General features: G+C 38.3%; 1 protein-coding gene across 3 annotated transcripts in view; it reads right to left on the bottom strand.

Annotated features, from left to right (window-relative positions):
• Positions 1-3801: 3801 nt before the first annotated feature.
• The window catches only part of NAV3 (neuron navigator 3), a 786639-nt gene continuing 770266 nt past the window's right edge, over positions 3802-20174 (bottom strand). For all 3 annotated transcript variants that reach the window (XM_045844968.1, XM_045844966.1, XM_045844967.1), the window contains 5 exons: positions 19364-19435; positions 18615-18811; positions 17625-17743; positions 10966-11169; positions 3802-6354 (listed from right to left, as the gene is read on the bottom strand). In XM_045844968.1, the coding sequence (XP_045700924.1) occupies positions 6235-6354; positions 10966-11169; positions 17625-17743; positions 18615-18811; positions 19364-19435 (712 nt within the window). In that variant the 3' untranslated portion in view covers positions 3802-6234. The remainder of the gene's footprint in view (positions 6355-10965; positions 11170-17624; positions 17744-18614; positions 18812-19363; positions 19436-20174) is intronic.

The following is a 20174-nucleotide window of genomic DNA, read 5'->3' as shown; positions in this document are numbered from 1 at the left end:
CTCCAGCTTCTATGTAGTGGCCTACTGCGGGGATTTATCTCAAACCACCATCAGCCCAACTGCCTGCTCGTTGTGCTGGCTTTCATCTCAGAAGTTCAACTAATACGAGATTCTGGGCAATGCTGTCTGAGTGTGTAGCCCCACCAGCAGCCAGCTGAAGAGCCAGCCTACTCTCTGCTGTTCAGTCCAGTGACCCGGGCAAGGGCTGGACTACAGGATGTATCAGAAAAGTAATTTTCTCGGAACTAGGCTGCCCACCTTCAGAGATGCTGCTGTTAGGCAAATAAACATTCCACCAAAACCAAAGGGTCTATAAGAGAATTTGACCCAGCGTCTTCATTTTGAATACCATCCTCTAAAATGAGCTCATACTCAACACCCATTGTTCGGCACACCAAGTTAGGACCAGACTGGACTGGAGACAACTGCTGAAGAGATGCATGCACATTCAGGCATGCCTGGATGGGCTTTGACCGGGCTTCTAGACTGCACTCTTCCCTGGAAGTATGGCTCTCTGGGAACTGGTAGGTACACATTGTCTGTATCACAAATGGCGTTTAGAAGCACTTCAGTTACACTGGGTGCACTTTGTTGTCTGTTGCCATTGTTCGGGTGATGGATTGGTTGCTTCTTCCTGGAGAAACCACAAACTATTACTAGAGAAGATTTCCTGACTGAATTCAATGGTTTCTCATATTCCCCCTTTGGAAATGTCGCATTAAATGGCACCAACATCTTTCCAGTTCTATTCTCAGTCTTCTCTAATTGATCACGATCTTTCTTGTGGGGAAATATACCAAAGTGGAATTGACATCTTCACTGCTTATTTCTATCCTAGGGATTCATTCCTGTTCTAGTCTTTTCACCCCGCTCCCACCTCTCTTCTAGGCTGTAGTATTACAGTTCTAACTGCGGGTTGTATTTTATCTGTTTCCCTAAACCCCCACACATTTAAATTACACTATATATTACCTAAGGTATCTTTAGAGGACTTGAAAAGCAGAAAGAAAAAGAAAAGTTGGTAGAAAGTATGACATCTAAAGGGTGAAAAGTCCGCATTGTGAGGCAGGACTTTGTACTGGACGACACTGGCCCTCTGTCCACCTCCTTTCCCGGTCACTGAACCGCATTCTAATCACTCATCGGGCTTCCAGGGAGCTTGACTCCTCTCCTTAAGTTTAATGTTCTAACATAGCCTAAGGATCAGTTACTGTCTCCATGTTCAGAACTATTTTTATGCAATACTTATTTATTTTTGCACTATATTTTGGGCCCTGAAACTGCAAAACTGCAACACAATAAGGGGGACATATTTTATATATGTGGGTGGTGTGTGAGTGTGTGTGTGTGTGTGTGTGTGTATGTAGAGAGAGAGAGAGATCTAGATATAAATATATCTAGATATATTTATCTCCTCTAGAAAAGTAAATAACTCAGATTTTTACCTCTTCTGCAGGATCAGAAAGGCTTGTCTAAGGTAATGCCATTTGAGAATGTGTAAGGTGTAAGGGCCTTGGGGTAAAAAGAAGCAAATTACTGTAAAAGAAATATTGTTCCAAACCTAGTCTGGGACAAACATTATTTCTGGATATAATTAGTAATCTCCTTTAAAAAATAAATTAGGACTCTGATAAAATGTTTAGCAAGTTTCAATAACTGGTTAATTACTTACGGGATTTTTGACTTGGAAAACCAATTACTCATGCCAGAGGCTGGGGATTTCCAAAAAACAAAACAAAACATTTTTTGGTGTAATCTACGTTTTCTATAAATGTCTTCACTAGGTGAGAAAGCTTTACATTGACCTAACAGGGATTTTCCCACACAGCAAGACTGTAATGAAACTTTGACACAGGCTTGTAGCTGAATTGTCTGGGAAGTTGTTGTTATTGTTCCAACAATTAATTCTAGGTTCTAAAATAGCGTTCCCTCCTAGAGAGGAGAATTACACAAGGGCAGTGGACATGGTGAAAAAGGATGCCAAGGGATATAAGCAAGGCCCTGACTGAGCAAGGAATTTTTGTCCTTCAGTGTTTCAATCTTATTGTTAAAATAAGAAAAAGAGGAGGGAGGTGACTGCACTTACACTTCATAAAGACCAGTCTTTCCACAGCAGCGCTGTTCACCAGCAATAGAAATAGGAAGGCAGTCGCAGACATGAGCAACATGTTTAATTGTAAGTAGTCTGGTAGCCACATTAAAAAAGTGAAAAGAATCAGGTCATTTAATTTTAACACTATAGTGTTAAAATTAATATAACCCAATATAGTGAAAATATTTTATTTTAACATGGAATCACTGTAAACAATTATTTATTCAGTTGGTTGTTCATCAACATCAACTCTACCATACCAATGCAGAAAATTAAGGTGAAGTATTAAAAACTACAATGAAAAAGGAAAGGTATACTTTTTTTACAATTTTATGAAAAACAAACAACTTGAGAAGTTTATTTTTCTCTAAAAAGTTTCTGAATCAGAATGTGCTACACACATTTAATTTCTGTTAATGTACTTTCTTACTTACTGATGAACTCCTGGATAACTAAGAGATAGATAAGTATACTTCATGTGGAGAACAGATCTTCTGGTGATTACTTATCATCTTCACTGAACCAAAACTAAAAACTGAATCAATACTGCAACTTTTACCTATTTGTTGGTGCACCCCACCCACAAAAAGCAAACCACAATTAAATCTTCTTTTTAAACATCTTAACTGATCAAAGCATAGAACCGAACATTATGTAAGGTGGCTCCTTATAAATTTTTTTTTAAAATATGAAAGTCTAAAAAATGGAAATAAAGGTATTTGAATTTCTCCAAATTCAAACACAATTTTCTGCTATTGTTGATTCAGCCAGTGTCTAAAACCTCTCCTGTAGCTACTATTCAGTGGACTTTGCCCCCGTCACCCCTGTAGTAGAGAACTTAGGGTCCCAAGAAGCAAAGAAGTGCAGAGATACAATTGCACTAAAAGTACACTCCTTGGGACCCTGGCCTGTGTCTCACTGCTTCTGGTGCTAAGCAAGTGGCCTGGCACCTATTAGTTGCATAATAAATTTTTGTTGAAAATAATCATAGCTAACACTTATATATCACTTAAGATGTAACACTTTCCTGAGTGCTTACATACTTTAAAACATTCCATCTTAAAAACAATCTTATAAGGAGATACTATATTATCCCATTTTATAGAGGAGGGAATTGGATGAAAGATATACTTTTAATAAGACTCCAGTATTATCTTGAATATACAGTTGACCCTTGAACATGGGTTTGAACAGCACAGGTCCACTTATATGTGGATTTTCTCAATAAATATACAGCCTCCACCCCTCCACCCCCGCCTTTATCCCTGAGTTTCCCATGCATGGATTCAAGGAGCAGTACTTCTGATCCACAGGTGAGAATCTGAGGGTGTAGAGAGCCAACTGTATGTATTGTTCTGTGCCATGTTATATAAGATTCTGGCATAAGGGCCCTGGGACCAATCCCCAGCAGATACAAAAGATAACGTAAGGTTTTGGTGAGTGAAAAGTTAATGCGGAATTTTGACTGCATGGGGTCAGTGCCCCTAAGCCCCCAGACATTTAAAGGTCCACTGTGTTTACAAATCAAATCCTTGTGAGAGCTATGAGGCCCTTTCTGTGAGGCACGCACAGCAGAAACCCGCAGACACCCCTCTCACTGGCACATCAGCAGTGCGCACATTTGGAAGCCTGATGTTTCATGCATTGCTACTCAGGTTTTCTCCACAGATGGACGCCACACCTTGTTGTCAATAAATAATTCCACTTTAATGGCAAAGTAATAATTTAGACAGATACAGGGTGCACATTGGCAAAAAAATATATGCAAGCTGGTTTACAAGCTAAAGGAACAATAAACCAATAGAAAATACATCATCCAGTTAAGTCCATTGACACCAAGTACTTATTGTCAGGGCTTTACAAAGACTACAAAACTTTTCAGATGGTTTATTTCACTGTTTCTGCCTATTTACATGATATGTTACATCAAAAATGTACAAAATATAAAATGTGTACAGACAAATGTTTCACAAACTAGTTTAAGTTGTAAACTAGGTGGACCTACTGGGATGTGCTGCAGGAATTGGCTTATGATTGTGTTGGGGCTGTTTCTCAAAATGGCAGGGAAAGATGAGTGGTGTTCTCAGATCACATATTGTACAAGGGCAACTAGTCACTCATCCAGCTACATGTATCGATGTTTCACAACAGATTCGATCCACGTTTGAGGCTTCAAAGTCAGGGTGACAATTCTATGTGCGTAAACTCCGTTCAGATTTCCCTTAGGGCAATAGCACCACATGGAACCTAGAGACTCAGTGACACTCTCAAACTGCACGGATGTCTTGTGTTGTTTTTGTTCCGGAGCCAAGGACCCATGGTGGTTGCAGAGAGTAGCACCAAGTACACATCCTGAAGGTAACACGGTTCACATGCACAGGACAAGTCCACACCATGGCCTAGCCCTTGGGTTCCATCAGCTGCAAACCTTTCCTCTGTGTGTGCTGGCAACTTCTCCGATGACCTCGATCGGTTTTCACACACTCTCTTTAAAGCCTGCCATGACAGATGCACTTTGGGACATTTTCACTTTTCCAAAAATGTACTGGCTCATGTCCGGTTCGGAAGCATGCTCACGCTAGCACTGACAGCTCCTGCATGGTCATAACAACTGTGAATACGGGACAAACACACCAGGTAATAACAGCTTCGAGGGGTTGCATTCTGTGTTTGTTTGCAACGTACAGGAAATCTCAGCAAGTGAAACACCTCTTAACACCAACAGGATAACATACAATTTTTTGTGTTTGTTTTGATTTGTGCAAGTTTTTAAAATTATTATTTACAATACCTACCCAGTAGACTGTGCAAATCTAACCTTCTTTTACAGTATAAACGCCTCCTCTTCCACAGTGACGTCACTGCTGCAGTGTTCTATAATGCTGAATTTCTCACGTACAACAATAGCAATCAAAACAACATGCTCAAAACTAATTAAAAAAAGAATTGGGGAGGAAAGCCAAATGGTTGTGCTCACGCTGCATCTAGTGCGTCCAGCTCTGCTGGATGAGAATTCAAACTCTCCCACCTTCTGAAACTCTCTCACCTGGACCTGGATGGAATTCAGCCACATGTCTTAGCTGTGAAGTGACAGTCAAAGAGGGTTTCTGTGTTACAGGGGTATTTTGGAGGATAGGCAAAGCAAACTACTCACAAGGCAAAAACACTGATCTTTCTCCTATCCATTTCTTCAAAAGAATATCTATAGAGATGAGGCTACCGTGTTAATTGGTGTTGCTTGGTTGTAAATGAAAGGACAGTGGAAATTACTGATGGTTTAGGACTTAAACCGACTGTTAAACTGTTGTAGAAATCTGTTTTAAGGCAGTGAGACAGCACCATAGGAAATGCTCCTTCTTTCACTGAAAAGGCTCAAACAATTAAAGCCCTAAAAAAGCCTTTTTTCAGTGTTGACTAATAACTGGTATAAAACTCTTGTTAAGGGAGTGGGCAGGTGGCTTACAAAGACCACGGTGGTAAAAAGAACCTTATAAAACCGGTGACTCAGATACTAGACAGTTGGTGGAGCACGTCATGGGGACATGGCAGTTGAGAACTAAGTTGGCACTTCTCCAGCTCGCCCCAGTAGTGTTTTCTGGAGGTTGCACAATTCCATTTGTGCTTACGGAGGGCTGGCCTCTCCGCTTCTTTTTGGAATAGGGTGAGCGCACGACACAACACTACTGGAGCCCTGTGACCAGCACCATGTGGCACAAAGGAGGTTGAACGGATCAGAAGAATGGACCCTGCTCAGGGAGAACAGCTTGTCAGAGGAAACAAAATGAAGGGACAAAAAAAGGTCTGTATTGTAAACTTTTAAAGAGGAAAATCATAAAGTCCAGTTTGGCTATCCTGTGTGCAATCTATTCAGCTGCCTATCACCAGGGTCCTCTCCAGTTGTGTAACGGAGCTTTGTATCACTCCACAGATATAAAAATGCCTAGAAGTAAAATAAAGTTAAGCTTCCATTTCCATTTAACATCTTGGTGGTTCAGACTTAGTTCTTCTGCCTCCTTGGAGACCACGACTCTGGGTCAGGACCCTTGATAGGTGCTTTCATACTGGCAGTGGTTTAGTGAAAATATCTTGTGTTTTAAACATTTTTAAAAGGCATAGTCTTCCCCCCTAACTCTTTTCCCCCATTAGAGGGTAGATTCGAGAGATGAATCCAAATTGTCTTCATGGTGGCTGGTGCTATCGCTGTCGCAGCTTTGTGTACCCGAGTAATTGGCTGCTTCTTGGAGTTTCATTAGCATATTCATCTGAAGAAAGAAAAAGAGACATCGGATGCAGGCGGTGATGCACCCAGGATGCCAGCCCCACCGAATACGAGGCCCGGAGCCACACGATGCGATGAGGAACCGTCTCATCCCATACGAGTGAAATGGAAAAACAATCTTAGATTTTTGTAAGTTGCCCCTGGCTCCTACATTATTTTTCCCAAATATGACTACAACACCAAACCATAAGGACAAAATAAAGCCTCTAGATCACTCTTTTATTTGGGGTTGTGAATGAATACTGCTCCAGCAGGGAAACTGGGAAGGAAACTGTATCACAGCTGGACATCTGGGCTCATTGCTGGAGAGTGTGCCAAGCTTCCCAGCTTTTTGGCCAGAGCAGCAGAAAGCACTGAATGGCAACTGAAAGTCGTGAGTGCTCATACACAGACGCACACACAGGCTCGTGTGCACAGTCCCCAGAGAGAAGGGAGGATGCAGTGGCATGGAGCCAGCTGCTACACGCAAGCACACCATCTGCTGCTTAGGACCTGCCCTGGAGGGGAGGTGACTGAAGGAAGCAAACCATGAGTGTTGGAAGAGGGAGGAGGAAACAATCACTGTCAAATTTCTGTTGTTGAGTTTCTGGCTAAAATATGATTGATATATCACCGACAACAAAAACCACCTTCTGGAACAATAGCAGCTGTCTCAAGTTTCCCAGCCTTATAGAACAATGGCAATATTTGTTTCAGTAAAAGGACATAGGCATGAAAGCACCCAGGGAGAAAGACAGCTAACATTTCCATGTATTACAAATAAAAGGCAGCCGCCTTGCCTGGATTTCAATAGATCTGCAGATCCTCTGTAGGAGAGGGAAGTAAAAAGAAAGATTGGTTTAAAAGCAAATTGTAGACAAGTGGTTCAACAAAGCACAGAATAATTGGCACATTTCTTCATGAGACGGTGGACTTGCTTTCTTATCAAGGGTTTCTATAAACTAATCATCTTTATATTATTTAATGCTTACTAATTTTATTAATTTATAAAATAATAAAAGTTCTTCTTTTTCACCTCAAGAAATATGTAACCTGATCCCCTGGAAAGGAGACATCTAAAAAGGAATTCTTTGGTCATACATCAGGCTGTGCGTGCTTGTGTGTTCAGTGTGGAATGTGTTTGAAAAATGCTCGTGACGTAAGTGATAAAATGGTTGTCATCAATTTTAGCAATGATGCCTTTCTGGCAAAGGGGCTACAATTATAGCATATTTTAATATTCTTCAGGAAAATAGTTTTCAATACACTTTTCGGTCTAACTCTCTGAATTTTTTATATCAGCTACATAAGAATATTAAATAAAAGTAGTTGGTGATAACCTCCTACACTCAGTAAGCCACAAAGCTAAAATGTCTCCATCAGCAAAGTTTTTTTCTCTCCCTTTCTCTCCTTCTCCTTCTCTGTCTCTCTCACGCACACACACCCCCAGACCTTCATGCACAATCGTGTTCCCTCCCTCCTTCGCTTTGTCAGTTCCTCCCTCATTAATAGTGGGCTCGCTATATGGTCAAGCATCTGGGTGAAGATAATCTGTAAAATAGATCTCTGTTTCAAGTACCCTCCTGATTTACCAAGAGCAGAAATGGCCAATGAAGTCTGTTTAAAGGGTTATGATTCTACCCTAGTCACAAACATTTGAAATTACTTGAATGCTGAATATTGTAAAATTTTTATGTTGTGATAACAGTGTTCTTAAAGTCTTAATTTTTAAAAAGGTGCCATATTGTAAATATGTTCCATTAGAATAAGTTCCAAGTTTCAGATTTGTCGTAAATGTATATAAGAGATTTACTTTGCCTTCTCATAGTGTTGCTTTGTGCATTCAAGTCGAAGGACATTGTAAGAGGAAAGGAAGGTTACATATGATTCAATACTGACTGGGATAAATAATTATTCTCTGCAAAAGCATTTCCCTTCTCCCTTCTTTTTCCCCATACCCAGAGTTATACTTACAATGTTTATCATTTGTAATATCTTGCTCAGGACCTTATCATCCATAATATTTACAAATCTGCTAGTCTACTAGCATCCACCCTCTTTTCTTTAACATTTCCTCTACTCTGTCAACAAAGTGATCCTATAAACTTCAAATCTAGGTAAGTTCCCTGCTCAGAAGTATTTGGTGTCTCTCTGTTCTCTGTATGACCAAGTTTTAACTTCCTACAAAGCTAAACCTAGCTTGGTGTGATCTAGCAATTGCAGATTTCGGAAACTTCAGTTCCTCTTTCCCCTTTGTTCTAATCTCACTGATATGTATATAATTCCCTAAACTCATTGTTTTTCTTATACGTCTGACAATGTTTACCTGCTGCATCCTTAATTTTGAATGTCCTCTGTCCAACCACATGATGAACTTCTAGTCATCCTTCCAGACCTAGCTCAAGCATCCCCTCTGTGAAGCTTACAACTTCCTCAATGGACTTACAACTACTTAGCAGGTACCTCCACCATTATTTTACTGCAATTTAGATAGGGAGATGTCTCTCTCTACTACTGGACTGTGAGCTTCCTGCAATCAAAAATGGTATCTTATTCATCTCCTGATCAGCAAGTCTTAGTCCTGAGTACATACTTATCCCATACTAGCAATTGTAGTATGCACGATTAAGTTTGTTGATGATGAATACACATTATATTTTTTAAATACAGTGAGATATGCTGAAAATCTGCATCTTTGTTCAGATTAAAATCATATTTATGACACTAAGTAGGGGACTTCCCCTAATATTTGATTTAGATTATCTACAACTATATTTTTACCTTATGTTTGTAATTGTAGAAATAGAGAAATAAAGATAGATTCAGCATGTTTACTTTCCTACCAGAATGTGCCTGGTCAAAGAAGTATTTTTAGACAATAAGTCTTTTGCCCTTTAGTACGTCATACAGCACAACCCCTTGTTTCTTCAGATGTGCAGCGGATTAGGAATCAGGGACGTTTTTACCCTAATCTTCACTCAGAATGGGAGACTCGGGATGTCTTTTGCAGACTGGAAGACGAGTGCATTCAGTGCCAGGGAAAAGAGTGTTTAGTGGGTTTGGCCAATCAAGACTGTGGAAATGGGAAAGCTGAGGGCATCCCTAAGGGTACCAACTCTACACAGTAACTCTGATAATAACTGTGAAAAACATTTCTCCTTGTGTGAAACAGAGACAGACAAGGAGTGAGAGAGAGGGAGAGAGATAACCTTTGTTGATGGAGATATTTTGGCTTTGTGGCTGACTGAGTTTAAGAAGTTATCACCAGCTATCTTTATATCAAAACCACAAAGGTAGAACTGGAATTTATTTAAAAAAAATTATGTGAAATAACCCATAATTGTACCCCAAGGCTTACATTTACTCTATGAAACTTTAACCATCTGATCAGCAATTATTTAGTGCATGTTCACAATCACGCTAGTTTCAAACCAATTCCACCACTACTGTTAATTTCTATGAATGTGCTAACGGGTCAGGTGCCCACTATAAAAATGCAAGTCCAGGCCCTTTCGCAGTTTACAGTCTAGAAGATCAAAGGTCCTAAACAGGATAGTCCTAGACTCCAGGGAGATGTAGTATATATTTCTGTGACATAATGGAATTCTTTGAGATCATGTGCAAAATTTTCTGTGTGTGCATTTTATTAGGGAAAGGGTATTGAAAATTGACCAGATTATTTACATGTAACTCCCAAACATTAATGATGATCAACTGAAGTGATGATGACATAGAGCTGAGGTTGCTGGGGTGAGGGTATTCCATGCATATGAAGCCATTTTATGTTTTTGGCTATAGTTTTAGATTATGAATTTAGTAATTTCCTTTTTATTCGTTTTAAGCAATGTAATGGCATTTATTTCATTATGTTTTCTTTCTGTATTGGTTGTGCAAGTTCAATAATCTCTTTAGTCACAGATGGTAAATCAACAAACACATTATATTTGATATCGATCCATAGAAAGTGATCTAGAAAAATAAGTACATAAAATTAAAGTCTTTTTCCTAATAATGCCATGTACTTAATACCTTCTGAGTATTCATACTTTGAGGTTTTGTCAAGTTTTATTAAGCCATATGCAATTGCAAATTGAATAAGGCAGAGAGAATTACTTCCTTTTGATTTCCAAGTCAGTTTGTTCTTCTTTACTGTAGGCAAGAAAAGACTAATTCTATATTTAGTCAGACTGGATAATATATGTAAAATACTCTCTAGTTCTTCACATATACATTAGAGTATACTCTTTTTATTTCTTCATTTAGTAAAAACATTCAGTTTTCTCTTAAACAGTGAGTGAATTTAGCCATGCATTTAAAATTTTTAATTATCCTTTCACACATGTTTATGCTTAATAAGAGAAAAATTATGGTCATAAAGTACAGCCTGGTTTCAGTGTTTCTTGATTGTTTTTAAGCATACGAGTTTGGTTTTTCATCTTAAGATATTCACCCAATGAAAACAGGCCAAGAGTAAGAGTTGAAAATGAGTATCAATTTCAAAAAAATCCCAAATATTACTTAATATAACTAATGCCTTTGATACAAATGACTAAATACTAATGACCACACACTGTAATCAAGATTCCATAGAAAGAATCGCACATCAGCCTCTTACCAGGGGGTCCCCCTCCGTGTCAGTCTGTGGAATGTGCTTTGAGGTTGTGGCTTCCTTAGTGGAGATGCAACCCTCATACCCAACATCTTCTGGTCGCAGCTGAAGCAATGCTGGGCCCCCCTGAGGCAGAGAGGCTGAGCTCCAGGGGTAGGTTTCCAGCACCCACTTTGAGGGATCTTCCCAAGGTGCTCGTTTCCCATACATCTAAAAGGGGATCCCATATTTAGCACACATAAAATGCATTTCTATTTAGTTAAAAAGATGGCTAATAATTGAGAGATTCCTTTGCACTCTGAGTTTTTATGGGACTTTCAAGGGAATTACTGTGCTTATACAATTGTCCATATTTTCAACATATAGCTGTCTACAAAGCTCATTTTAAACTTGAAGGCTAGACAAAATAAATCTGAACATCAGGGAAAGATAATCAGCAGTTAGGGGAAAGTATGAGGGGGGTTTTCAATAACATGTTGAAATGACTGCTCACATTTATATTTCTTAGTAATTTACAAACCAAAAGAAAACTCAAAATTGAGAAAAAATATTCCAATTATGGAAAATTGAAAAAGCTATGCTAGATACCAAATAGAGTTCTCTGCAAAAATGCAATTTGGAAAGATGATTAATAAAAGAAAAGAGATTTTTTTCTGTCTTTTTTCACTCCACTCACAGTTCCTTTGAGAATAAGAATACTTTCTCTGATAACCATCTTCCTCAGATTAACTTCATCTAATAATCTCATCATTTCCTGTAAAAACTTGTTTTCGATATTTATTTATAAGGCCAGTAGTAAAAGAAGAGAAAAAAATTGGAAAATAAAAGCATCAACTTTGTAAGGACTCATATGGTCAATAATAAAAGGGTGACAGAGCCTAGTTAAAATACTGTCAGGGGAGTAGCAGCGAGAAGATGAATGTTAAGAGATGTTAAAATCATACTGGGAAGGGCACACTGAGGAGACAGAGGTTGAAGGGACTTTGTAAAAAAAAAGCATAAGGCAACACGGGGAGAGAAAGAAAAGTTAAAATTAAGAGGGCAGTAACATGGGTCCACCAGTTATTTAATTTGCTTCCCATCTCCCTGTGATGTGCTTTACGGAGGGCAACCCTGGTTACAGGTACATGTTTGGTCCCAGATGGCACACTGCCAGGTATTCTATGTGGCTTGCTGCTGGTCAACGAGACAAAAGCAAAATACTGGACAATAAAGCCTTGGAAGTGTCTTTTGGGTTTTCCCTGGACAAGATGTATGTAATCTGAAGACTTGCTTTACAAAAAATCTCCAGGTCCTGATATCTGAGTATTTCCTTAGGAGATGATGATGAGGGTAGTAATTATTAGATTTTTAAAATAGTTCTTTTGTTTTGGAGCAGAAATTTTCTCTTAGTTAAAAACTTACTTTCTAGAACAGGAGCAAGTATCACATGGACAAAAACTGGGGGGGGGGTGGAAATGGGAGGGAGGTGGGGAGGGTGGGGGGGTTGGCTGAGATGGGAGTAAAAGACAGTAAACTCTACTTGAACAACAATTACATAAAAATTTAAAAAAGAGAAAAAAACATACTTTCTAGAGATGTAAAACATAGCTTGCTAAACAACTTAAACTAATTGAAGAAAACATGTAATTCTTAGAAAGTAAATGTTATGGAAAGAATAGGAAAGTCTAGAACCAACCGGTGCCAGCCTTTTAAAGAATCATCAAGGACAGCAAAATAGGAGGGATGACCAATTAAATAGTCACCCCCCAGTTCTATATTTCAGAATTCAACAGATTTAAAATACAATTAAAAAAAGAAATTTAAATACTCATAATGAGATGAACTCCCTGTTGCTATTTCAAAAAAAACAGAATTGCCAGAACAAAAATCAGAACCTGTGCATCACCAGAATTTTTTCTAACCGGAACATCTAGCAGAGAGTATTTCCCACATGGTTCCTCACCAAAGCATTAGCTTCCATTTAAAATGGTATTTTTCTATTCCTCTCAACTCAGATTTTCATCTTTGCAATTAGGCTTTGTTTGTCCACCTCTTGCTCCAATTCAAGGTTCTTTGCTGCCAGTAGTAGATCAAGGAAATGGTTCATGACATATGTGGTTCCTTTTCTTCTCGCTCTTCCAGAAGGCATATATGGACCATCTCAAGAATGTCATGTCATCTACTAATGGACTTCTGGATTAGCCCAGCTTTAGCAGCAATGAGAACTGTTTATTCACCAAAGCATTTTCTTTTATTATATTTCCCATGTGCTCATTATTCCTTCCAAACTCCTTACATCACAGTTGATTCAGCATTCACACTAACCTACTATGAAACACCCAGCAAGAAACTTGAACATTTTATCCCTTTTAAAAAAACAAATTTGGGGACTTCTGGTCAAGATGGTGGCATAGGTAAAGACAGCTTGCCTCCTTGCAAACCACATCAAAACTACAACTAAATTACAGAACAATCATTGCTCAGAGACAGCAGAAATCAAGTTGAATGGAAGTCTGACAACTATGGAATTAAAGAAACCACACCCATACAAACTGAAAGGAAGGGCACAGATACAGAATGAGCTGGTCACACATATACATGTGGTGGATAAAAATCCAGGAGGGATATCTTGGGAGCAAGGAGTCTCAGACCCACAACAGGCTCCTCAACCCAGGGTTCCAGTGCCAGGAAGATACATTCCCATAACTTCTGTCTACAAAGATGAGCATGAATTGAGTCAGTGAAAGAAACTGCTGTAATACCAAGCAGTTCCTCTCAAAGAACCCACACACATACTTATTCAGACTCACTCCCTCTGAGCTCCAGCACCAAAGTAGCAGCTTGAAAGGCTCTGGGGACATACAGGGAGGAACCGAAGGGGTTGGCATCAAGGCAAGAGCTGAAGGACAGCTTTCCCCCAGACAGAAAGGTGAAGAGAGGCCATCATCCATTTCTCTTCCCATAGAACCACAGAGCTGGCAGGTGGGTACCATATCTAAGACTCCATCAACTTGGCTAACACTGTTTGCCTCACCCTGGAGATCCCACAAAGCTCCATCCCACCCAACTTACAGCTGTCAACAGCAGCTTTTCCATAGAAATGGCTGGTCTTGGCTCAAGCTTCACACTCCCTTAATCCTTTCAAATAAGCTATGGCTGGCCTCAGTGAGATCCCAGGCCCAGTATGCTCAGTGGCCCTAGGCCTGGGTCTAGCAGCAGCCAGCCTAGATTCACAGCTTGGCTTCACCTGAGAATCTCCAAGACCATCACAAGTAGCAGCCATCTCAGAATGCTTTATACCTCAGGAAGGGTGGGCCCAGTCAAAACACAGGTAGGGGCTGACCTTGGCCTGCACCACCTGGGAAAACCCAGGACCTGTGCACCCAGTTGGATAGCTACAGACCACATCAGAGCACCACCACCCTGCCTGTGCACCGCTGATCCTTCACAGGGGGTAGTGGTTGGTGGTCAGTGGGCACAGCCAAACTTTGCAACTGACTGGCCTGGGTAAATTCCTCCCATTCATCTGCTAACAGCAACCAAGACTCAACTATAAGAGGAGGGTGTACTCAGCCCACATGAAGGGCACACCTAGAATACCTAGCTCAAGTAGTAGGGGAGGCTATGCCACTGGACCTTAAAGGACACCCTCTACATTAGGCCATGCCACCAAGACAGGAAGTCATAGCAGTTCTTCTGATACATAGAAATAAACACAGGAAGGCTTCCAAAGTGAAGGAACAAAGAAATATAGCCCAAATCAGAGAACAGATCAAAATTCCAGAAAAAGAACTAAACAAAATGGAGATAAGCAGTCTATCCAATGCAGAGTTCAAAACACTGGTATAAGGATACTCAAGGAACTCAGTGAGGACCTCATGAGCATAAAAAAGATCTAGTCAGAAATGAAAGACACACTAATTGAAATAAAGAACAACTCACAAGGAAACAACAAAAGAGTGGATGAAGCCAAGAATCAGATCAATGGTTTGTAACAGAAGGAAGTGAAAAACAACCAATCAGAACAAGAAGAAGAAACAAGAATCCCTCACTCCACCCCCCCCCCCATAAATGGGGATAGTGTAAGCAGTCTCTGGGGCAACTTCAAACATTCCAACATTCACATCATAGGGGTGCTGGAAGGAGAAGAGAAAGAGCAAGAAATTAGAAATCTATTTGAAAAATTCATGAAAGAAAAATTCCTTAATTTGGTGAAGGAAACAGACATACAAGTGTAGGAAGCACTGAGAGTCCCAAACAAGATTGATACCAAGAGCCCACTCCAAGACACATCACAATTAAAATGCCAAAGGTTAAAGATAAAGAAAGAATTTTAGAAGCAGCAAGAGAAAAGCAGATAATTATCTATAAAGGAGTTCCCATAAGACAATCAGCTGATTTTTCAAAAGAAACATTGTAGGTTAGAAAGGACTGGCAAGAAATATTCAGTCATGAAAAGCAGACACCTACAGCCAAGACTGCTCTACCCAGCAAAGCTATCATTTAGAACTGAAGGGCAGATAAAGAGCTTCTCAGACAAGAAGAAGCTAAAGGAGTCATCACCACCAAACCAGTAGTACATGACATGTTAAAGGTTCTTCTTTAAGAAGAAGAATATCAAAACTATGAGCAATAAAATGACAATAAATATATACCTGTCAACAATTGAATCTAAAAAACAAACTAAGTAAACAAGAACAGAGACAGTATCATGAATATGGAGACCATTTTGATGGCTGCCAAATGGCAGGGTGTCGGGGAATGGGTGAAGAGCTGAGGGAAGTAAGAAGTACAAATAGTTACAGAATAGCCATGGGGGTGTAAAGTGCAGTGTAGGAAATGGAGAAGTCAAAGAACCTACACACATGACCCAGGGGCATGCACAGTGCTGTGGGCATTGCCTGAGGGAGTCGGCGTGTCTGGGTAGAGTGGGGCAAAAGGGGAAAAACTGGGACAACTGTGATAGCATAATCAACAAAATATAACTTAAAAAAGAAAAGTAATTTTGAAATATTTTTCAGTTTTAGTTGGGAAACTGGTACTACTTTTGTGATTATATTTTTGTCCAAATGGAAGTGAAGGAATTATAATTCTCAGGATAATGTTTTATAAGTAATATTGATTTAAATAACTTTTAAAAAAATGCCTGCACTTTAAAAATGAGATTAAGAATCTAGTTGTTTTAAGGTCTTTGAATTTCTGAAGAGCTTCATTCTCTTTCTATGTATAAGCAAACACATGAAATAAGTATTTCATATACAAAGACTTGGATATTAATAAGCTATTATCCAAGTCTTTGTATATGGAATGCTTCATGTTTGAAAAAGTATCTAAGAAACAAATACTTCATTGAAATATTAAGTTTTAAAATGATGACTTCTAGAATATTGGAAGTAAATTTTCAAAAAGAGATTTTTTTTTTTTGTATAAATGACTGAAAGTGAGAGACCTAACTCACATCTTAGGCAGCATAATACTTTCAGAGAAATCTGAAAGGTGATATGTTGTACCTGAACAATTAAAACTTTTGGTATAGTCTTTTATTTCATTGGAACCACTTTCTGGGTTAGATGAACTTAAAAATATGAAATTAGGTTATTTACATCTGGAGTAGAACCAATTGGTAACATGTTCTAGGATCGAGTGGTCAGAGCATCCTCATAGCATTTGTTACGTCCGTCAGAACCATTGTGACAGGCGTAAATACTGCTGTGATGTGTTTGTTCGGTGCGGGGAATGTGTTGATAACAAGGCAGGAAAAGGGAAAAAAAGAGATAACAAATTCTTTAGATAGTAAAATAAAGGCAACACAGTATTGGAGATGACAAAACATGAAAAGCCACGTCACAATCCTGGTAGCAGTTGTAATTACCAGAAATAATTATGCCTACGCAAAAACTGCCTAAACCATGGCTGAGTTATTGAAGATTGGATTCTTCTATAATAAGTCAGGTAATTAGGTGACACAAATCTTAACTTTTCAACCCGGAGCTTTATAATTCTACAATTTCATGAAATTTCAACTCTAATTTAAGGACTTTCAACTCTAATTTAAGGATGTAGGGTGACTAATGGAAAAGGGGTAATACGTTTGGTTAAAGAAACAAGGTTTTCTTATTAGTAATATGTTTTGACTTTTTAGTTAAGAGTAAATAGAAGGGCTAATTACAGGGCCTTGGGAGAGGAATAGCAGAGATGCTGCAAACCAACGTGTCATAGAACTGCCTCAGAACTGAGAGGACTCTCAAAAATAGTAAAGAAGCTTGCAAGTGATGTTAAAGGGCTTCAGATGGCACAGCATACTGAAAACAGGGAGCCTATGAGCAAAAACTGCTGGTTGCCAACTACACGATAAGAGTATAAATGATCAAAGCTTGTGTAAATGCTCCTGTCTTATAAGAGGTAGTGCTCTGCTTTTAATGAGCTGCTTAAACAGTCTGCAAACACCCATTGCAATAAAAGTGGCCTTAAATGTGTGTTAAAATAAGCATGCTTTCTCTTCTTCCTAATTATTTATTCTGAGAACAGGAAATGGTATTGCATACTAGTTGTTCTTTAAAAGTTTACATTATATTTACATAGGTCATACCTTTAATTTTCTGCATAAATATCCAGATAAATTAATGCTTTTGCTTTTAAATTAATGATGTTTTTAAAGCAGTAAATACAATTGAGTTCTATACCTGAAGACCTTCTCTCACTGCTTCCAAAATATAAGGGACCAAAGAATAGTTCCAGAGATCCATGAACCACACTCTAGAACCTTCTACATCCATGGGGCAAGACAGGAAAAGTCGGGGACCTGAGAAGAAAAAAATAACAAAACATTTTGGAGAAAAGTTATATTTAACAATCTAAACACATATTTAGACATGATACGGTGGGGAAGGAATATATTTCTTACAGAATTCTTAGAAACTTTAATCTTGGCCAGCTTGATTATTATTAAGGTATGTTTTACTAAGGACCCAATGTCCTTTGGACTCTCCTTTCTTTTGACACTAAAATCTTAATTAAAAAAACATTACATATTAGAGTTAGGAGAAACCATAAAGGTCATAATCTAGTCAACTTGCCCCATTTGAAACGTATGCTGAAGTGAACTGCCAAATATAAAACACGTTTTTTCTAATCCACACCATGTCATTAGTGAGTGTCTCTATGGTTCATGCAATGGGAAAGGAACTTTTACATATGCCACTTAAGAAGTATTAAAAAACCCTCTTTTATGCTAGAGAGAAATAATTTAAGTCCGTCTTCATGAAAAATATAAAATGCATCAATTATCTATAGAACACCTAAATTATCTCTAAAATTTTCCCTCACAACTATATTTGATATGAACCATTAGCTAAAACTTGTTTTCAGCATAAAAAGTTACTCTAAACAGATACAATTTATTTTAAATGGTTATTTGATTTTTAGCTATCTGTGTATATTAAACTTATTTGAGCTCAGTAAGATCTTAATAAGCTGTAATTGTCAGGCAAATTGGAGAGTCAAAGCTTAGAAGGAGGCCAGCTTTCAGAAGGAGGAAAAAAGGAAAAGAAAACAAATCTTTGGAAGCTTGAAAAACATAAGCTTTACTTGTTATTTTCTACCACCCAATCTGGCCATCTTTACCATGTACTCCTTGTTCCTGGAAAATGGCATATTGCAATTTTGGAACTCACCAATGGTCACATCAGAAGAACTGTGTGTTTCCAAAAAACTGTTGAGATGATGCCACGCCTTAGGAATCCAATCTATAATTTTGACTAGATCATTATTGCGTATGTTCCTTTCGATTTCTACCTCTATCAGCTTCCTTCGAAGATATCTGCCTAAAAAGCTTTTTACTGGTTCTGTGTGGTTTGCACACAGTACCCACCTACAAAAAGAAAAACAATGTATCAGAAATCTTTACACAATTAAATTTTAAGTCCATAATAATTCTCTTTTCAATATAAAGTTCCTATTCAATTGGTTGCCACAATTTAATGATCAAAAGGGTGAAGAGGTCTATTAGCATTAGAGCTATTATGTAACTAACTTTTCTTTTGGAGCTAAAGAGAAGCTCATGTGCGTCAGAAGTGAGTGGGTGTGTACACACCCAGCACTCTTCTGTGGGAGAATCACAAATCCTGAAATAGGAACTCTCTTCGCAGGCCTCACACTTAGAAGAAAAGTGCTCTAGTTTAGCTGGTGGCATAGTGAGCAGGAAAAACATTTCTTTTTTTAAAGAAACATTTCTGGACACAGATTGAGGATCACAGTATGGCTGCTTGAGGAAGTGTCCTAAGAAGAGAGAATTATTTTCCCACCACAGGTCACCACAGGTGGGATTTGCCAATGTACAAACACATGAACAACAATTAAAAGCAAACGGAAAAAGACAATGCACTAAAAACCTCCAAAAAACAAAACATTCAATTTATCTCACCTGAAATTGTGATGCAGCTCTAGATTTGGTGATGAAGAAACTCCCTGATTCATTGTTCCAATAATATATGGACTGGGGGAAAAAAAAAGAGTAGAAATATGCAGATGCACTGAACGTAAAATAGATTTATGTATTAAATTCTCTTAGAAAACAATTTAGATAAATATGATATTCCATTTTATAATTAGGCTTTAAAAGGGTAATTTGTAATGTTAGGTTGCAAAATGACAAATACCACTGAACTAGAAACTAGGCTTTGGCACTCTAATTTCAGCTCTGGAAGTCTAGGGGAATCATTTTCCCCCTCTGAGCCTGTGTTTACTCATCTGTGAAATAAAAAGATTAGACAGCATAACCACAGTGGTCTCATTCCACTGTAACATCTTATGATTCTCATGCTTATAATCAAATTGATTAATTTCTCATCTTTTATTATTTCATAGTTATTTTAAAGGTTCTTAATAGCATGAAAGAATCTGTATTCTTGTCTCAATGTTTATTTTATGCTAATCTGTATTAAAAAATTTAAAAGTCTCTAGCAGTGATTAATTGGAATACTTGTACCATGAAAACTAATGTTTATATTACTGCACTTAAATATCTTTTTTAGATGCCATGCTACTATGAGTCTTAAGTGGGTTTTCAGCTTTTTATACCCTATTTTAAGCTTTTTAAAATTTTAAATAGTTAAAAATTAGACTCACTAATGGAGAGAGGTATATCTGAATATGTTATATTGCTGTCTACAGGAAGGTTAAATTTAAACTTTGATGTGGACTAAGAATGAAACCAGAGCTTTAAAGCCTCACTC

Source organism: Phyllostomus hastatus, unplaced genomic scaffold, assembly GCF_019186645.2.
Source record: "Phyllostomus hastatus isolate PE091 unplaced genomic scaffold, TTU_PhHast_1.1 phas_contig_432, whole genome shotgun sequence".
In the NCBI taxonomy this organism is placed as follows: Eukaryota; Metazoa; Chordata; class Mammalia; order Chiroptera; family Phyllostomidae; genus Phyllostomus; species Phyllostomus hastatus.
Note: the sequence above shows the minus strand (reverse complement) of the source record. Positions and strands in the feature narration are given on the sequence as shown.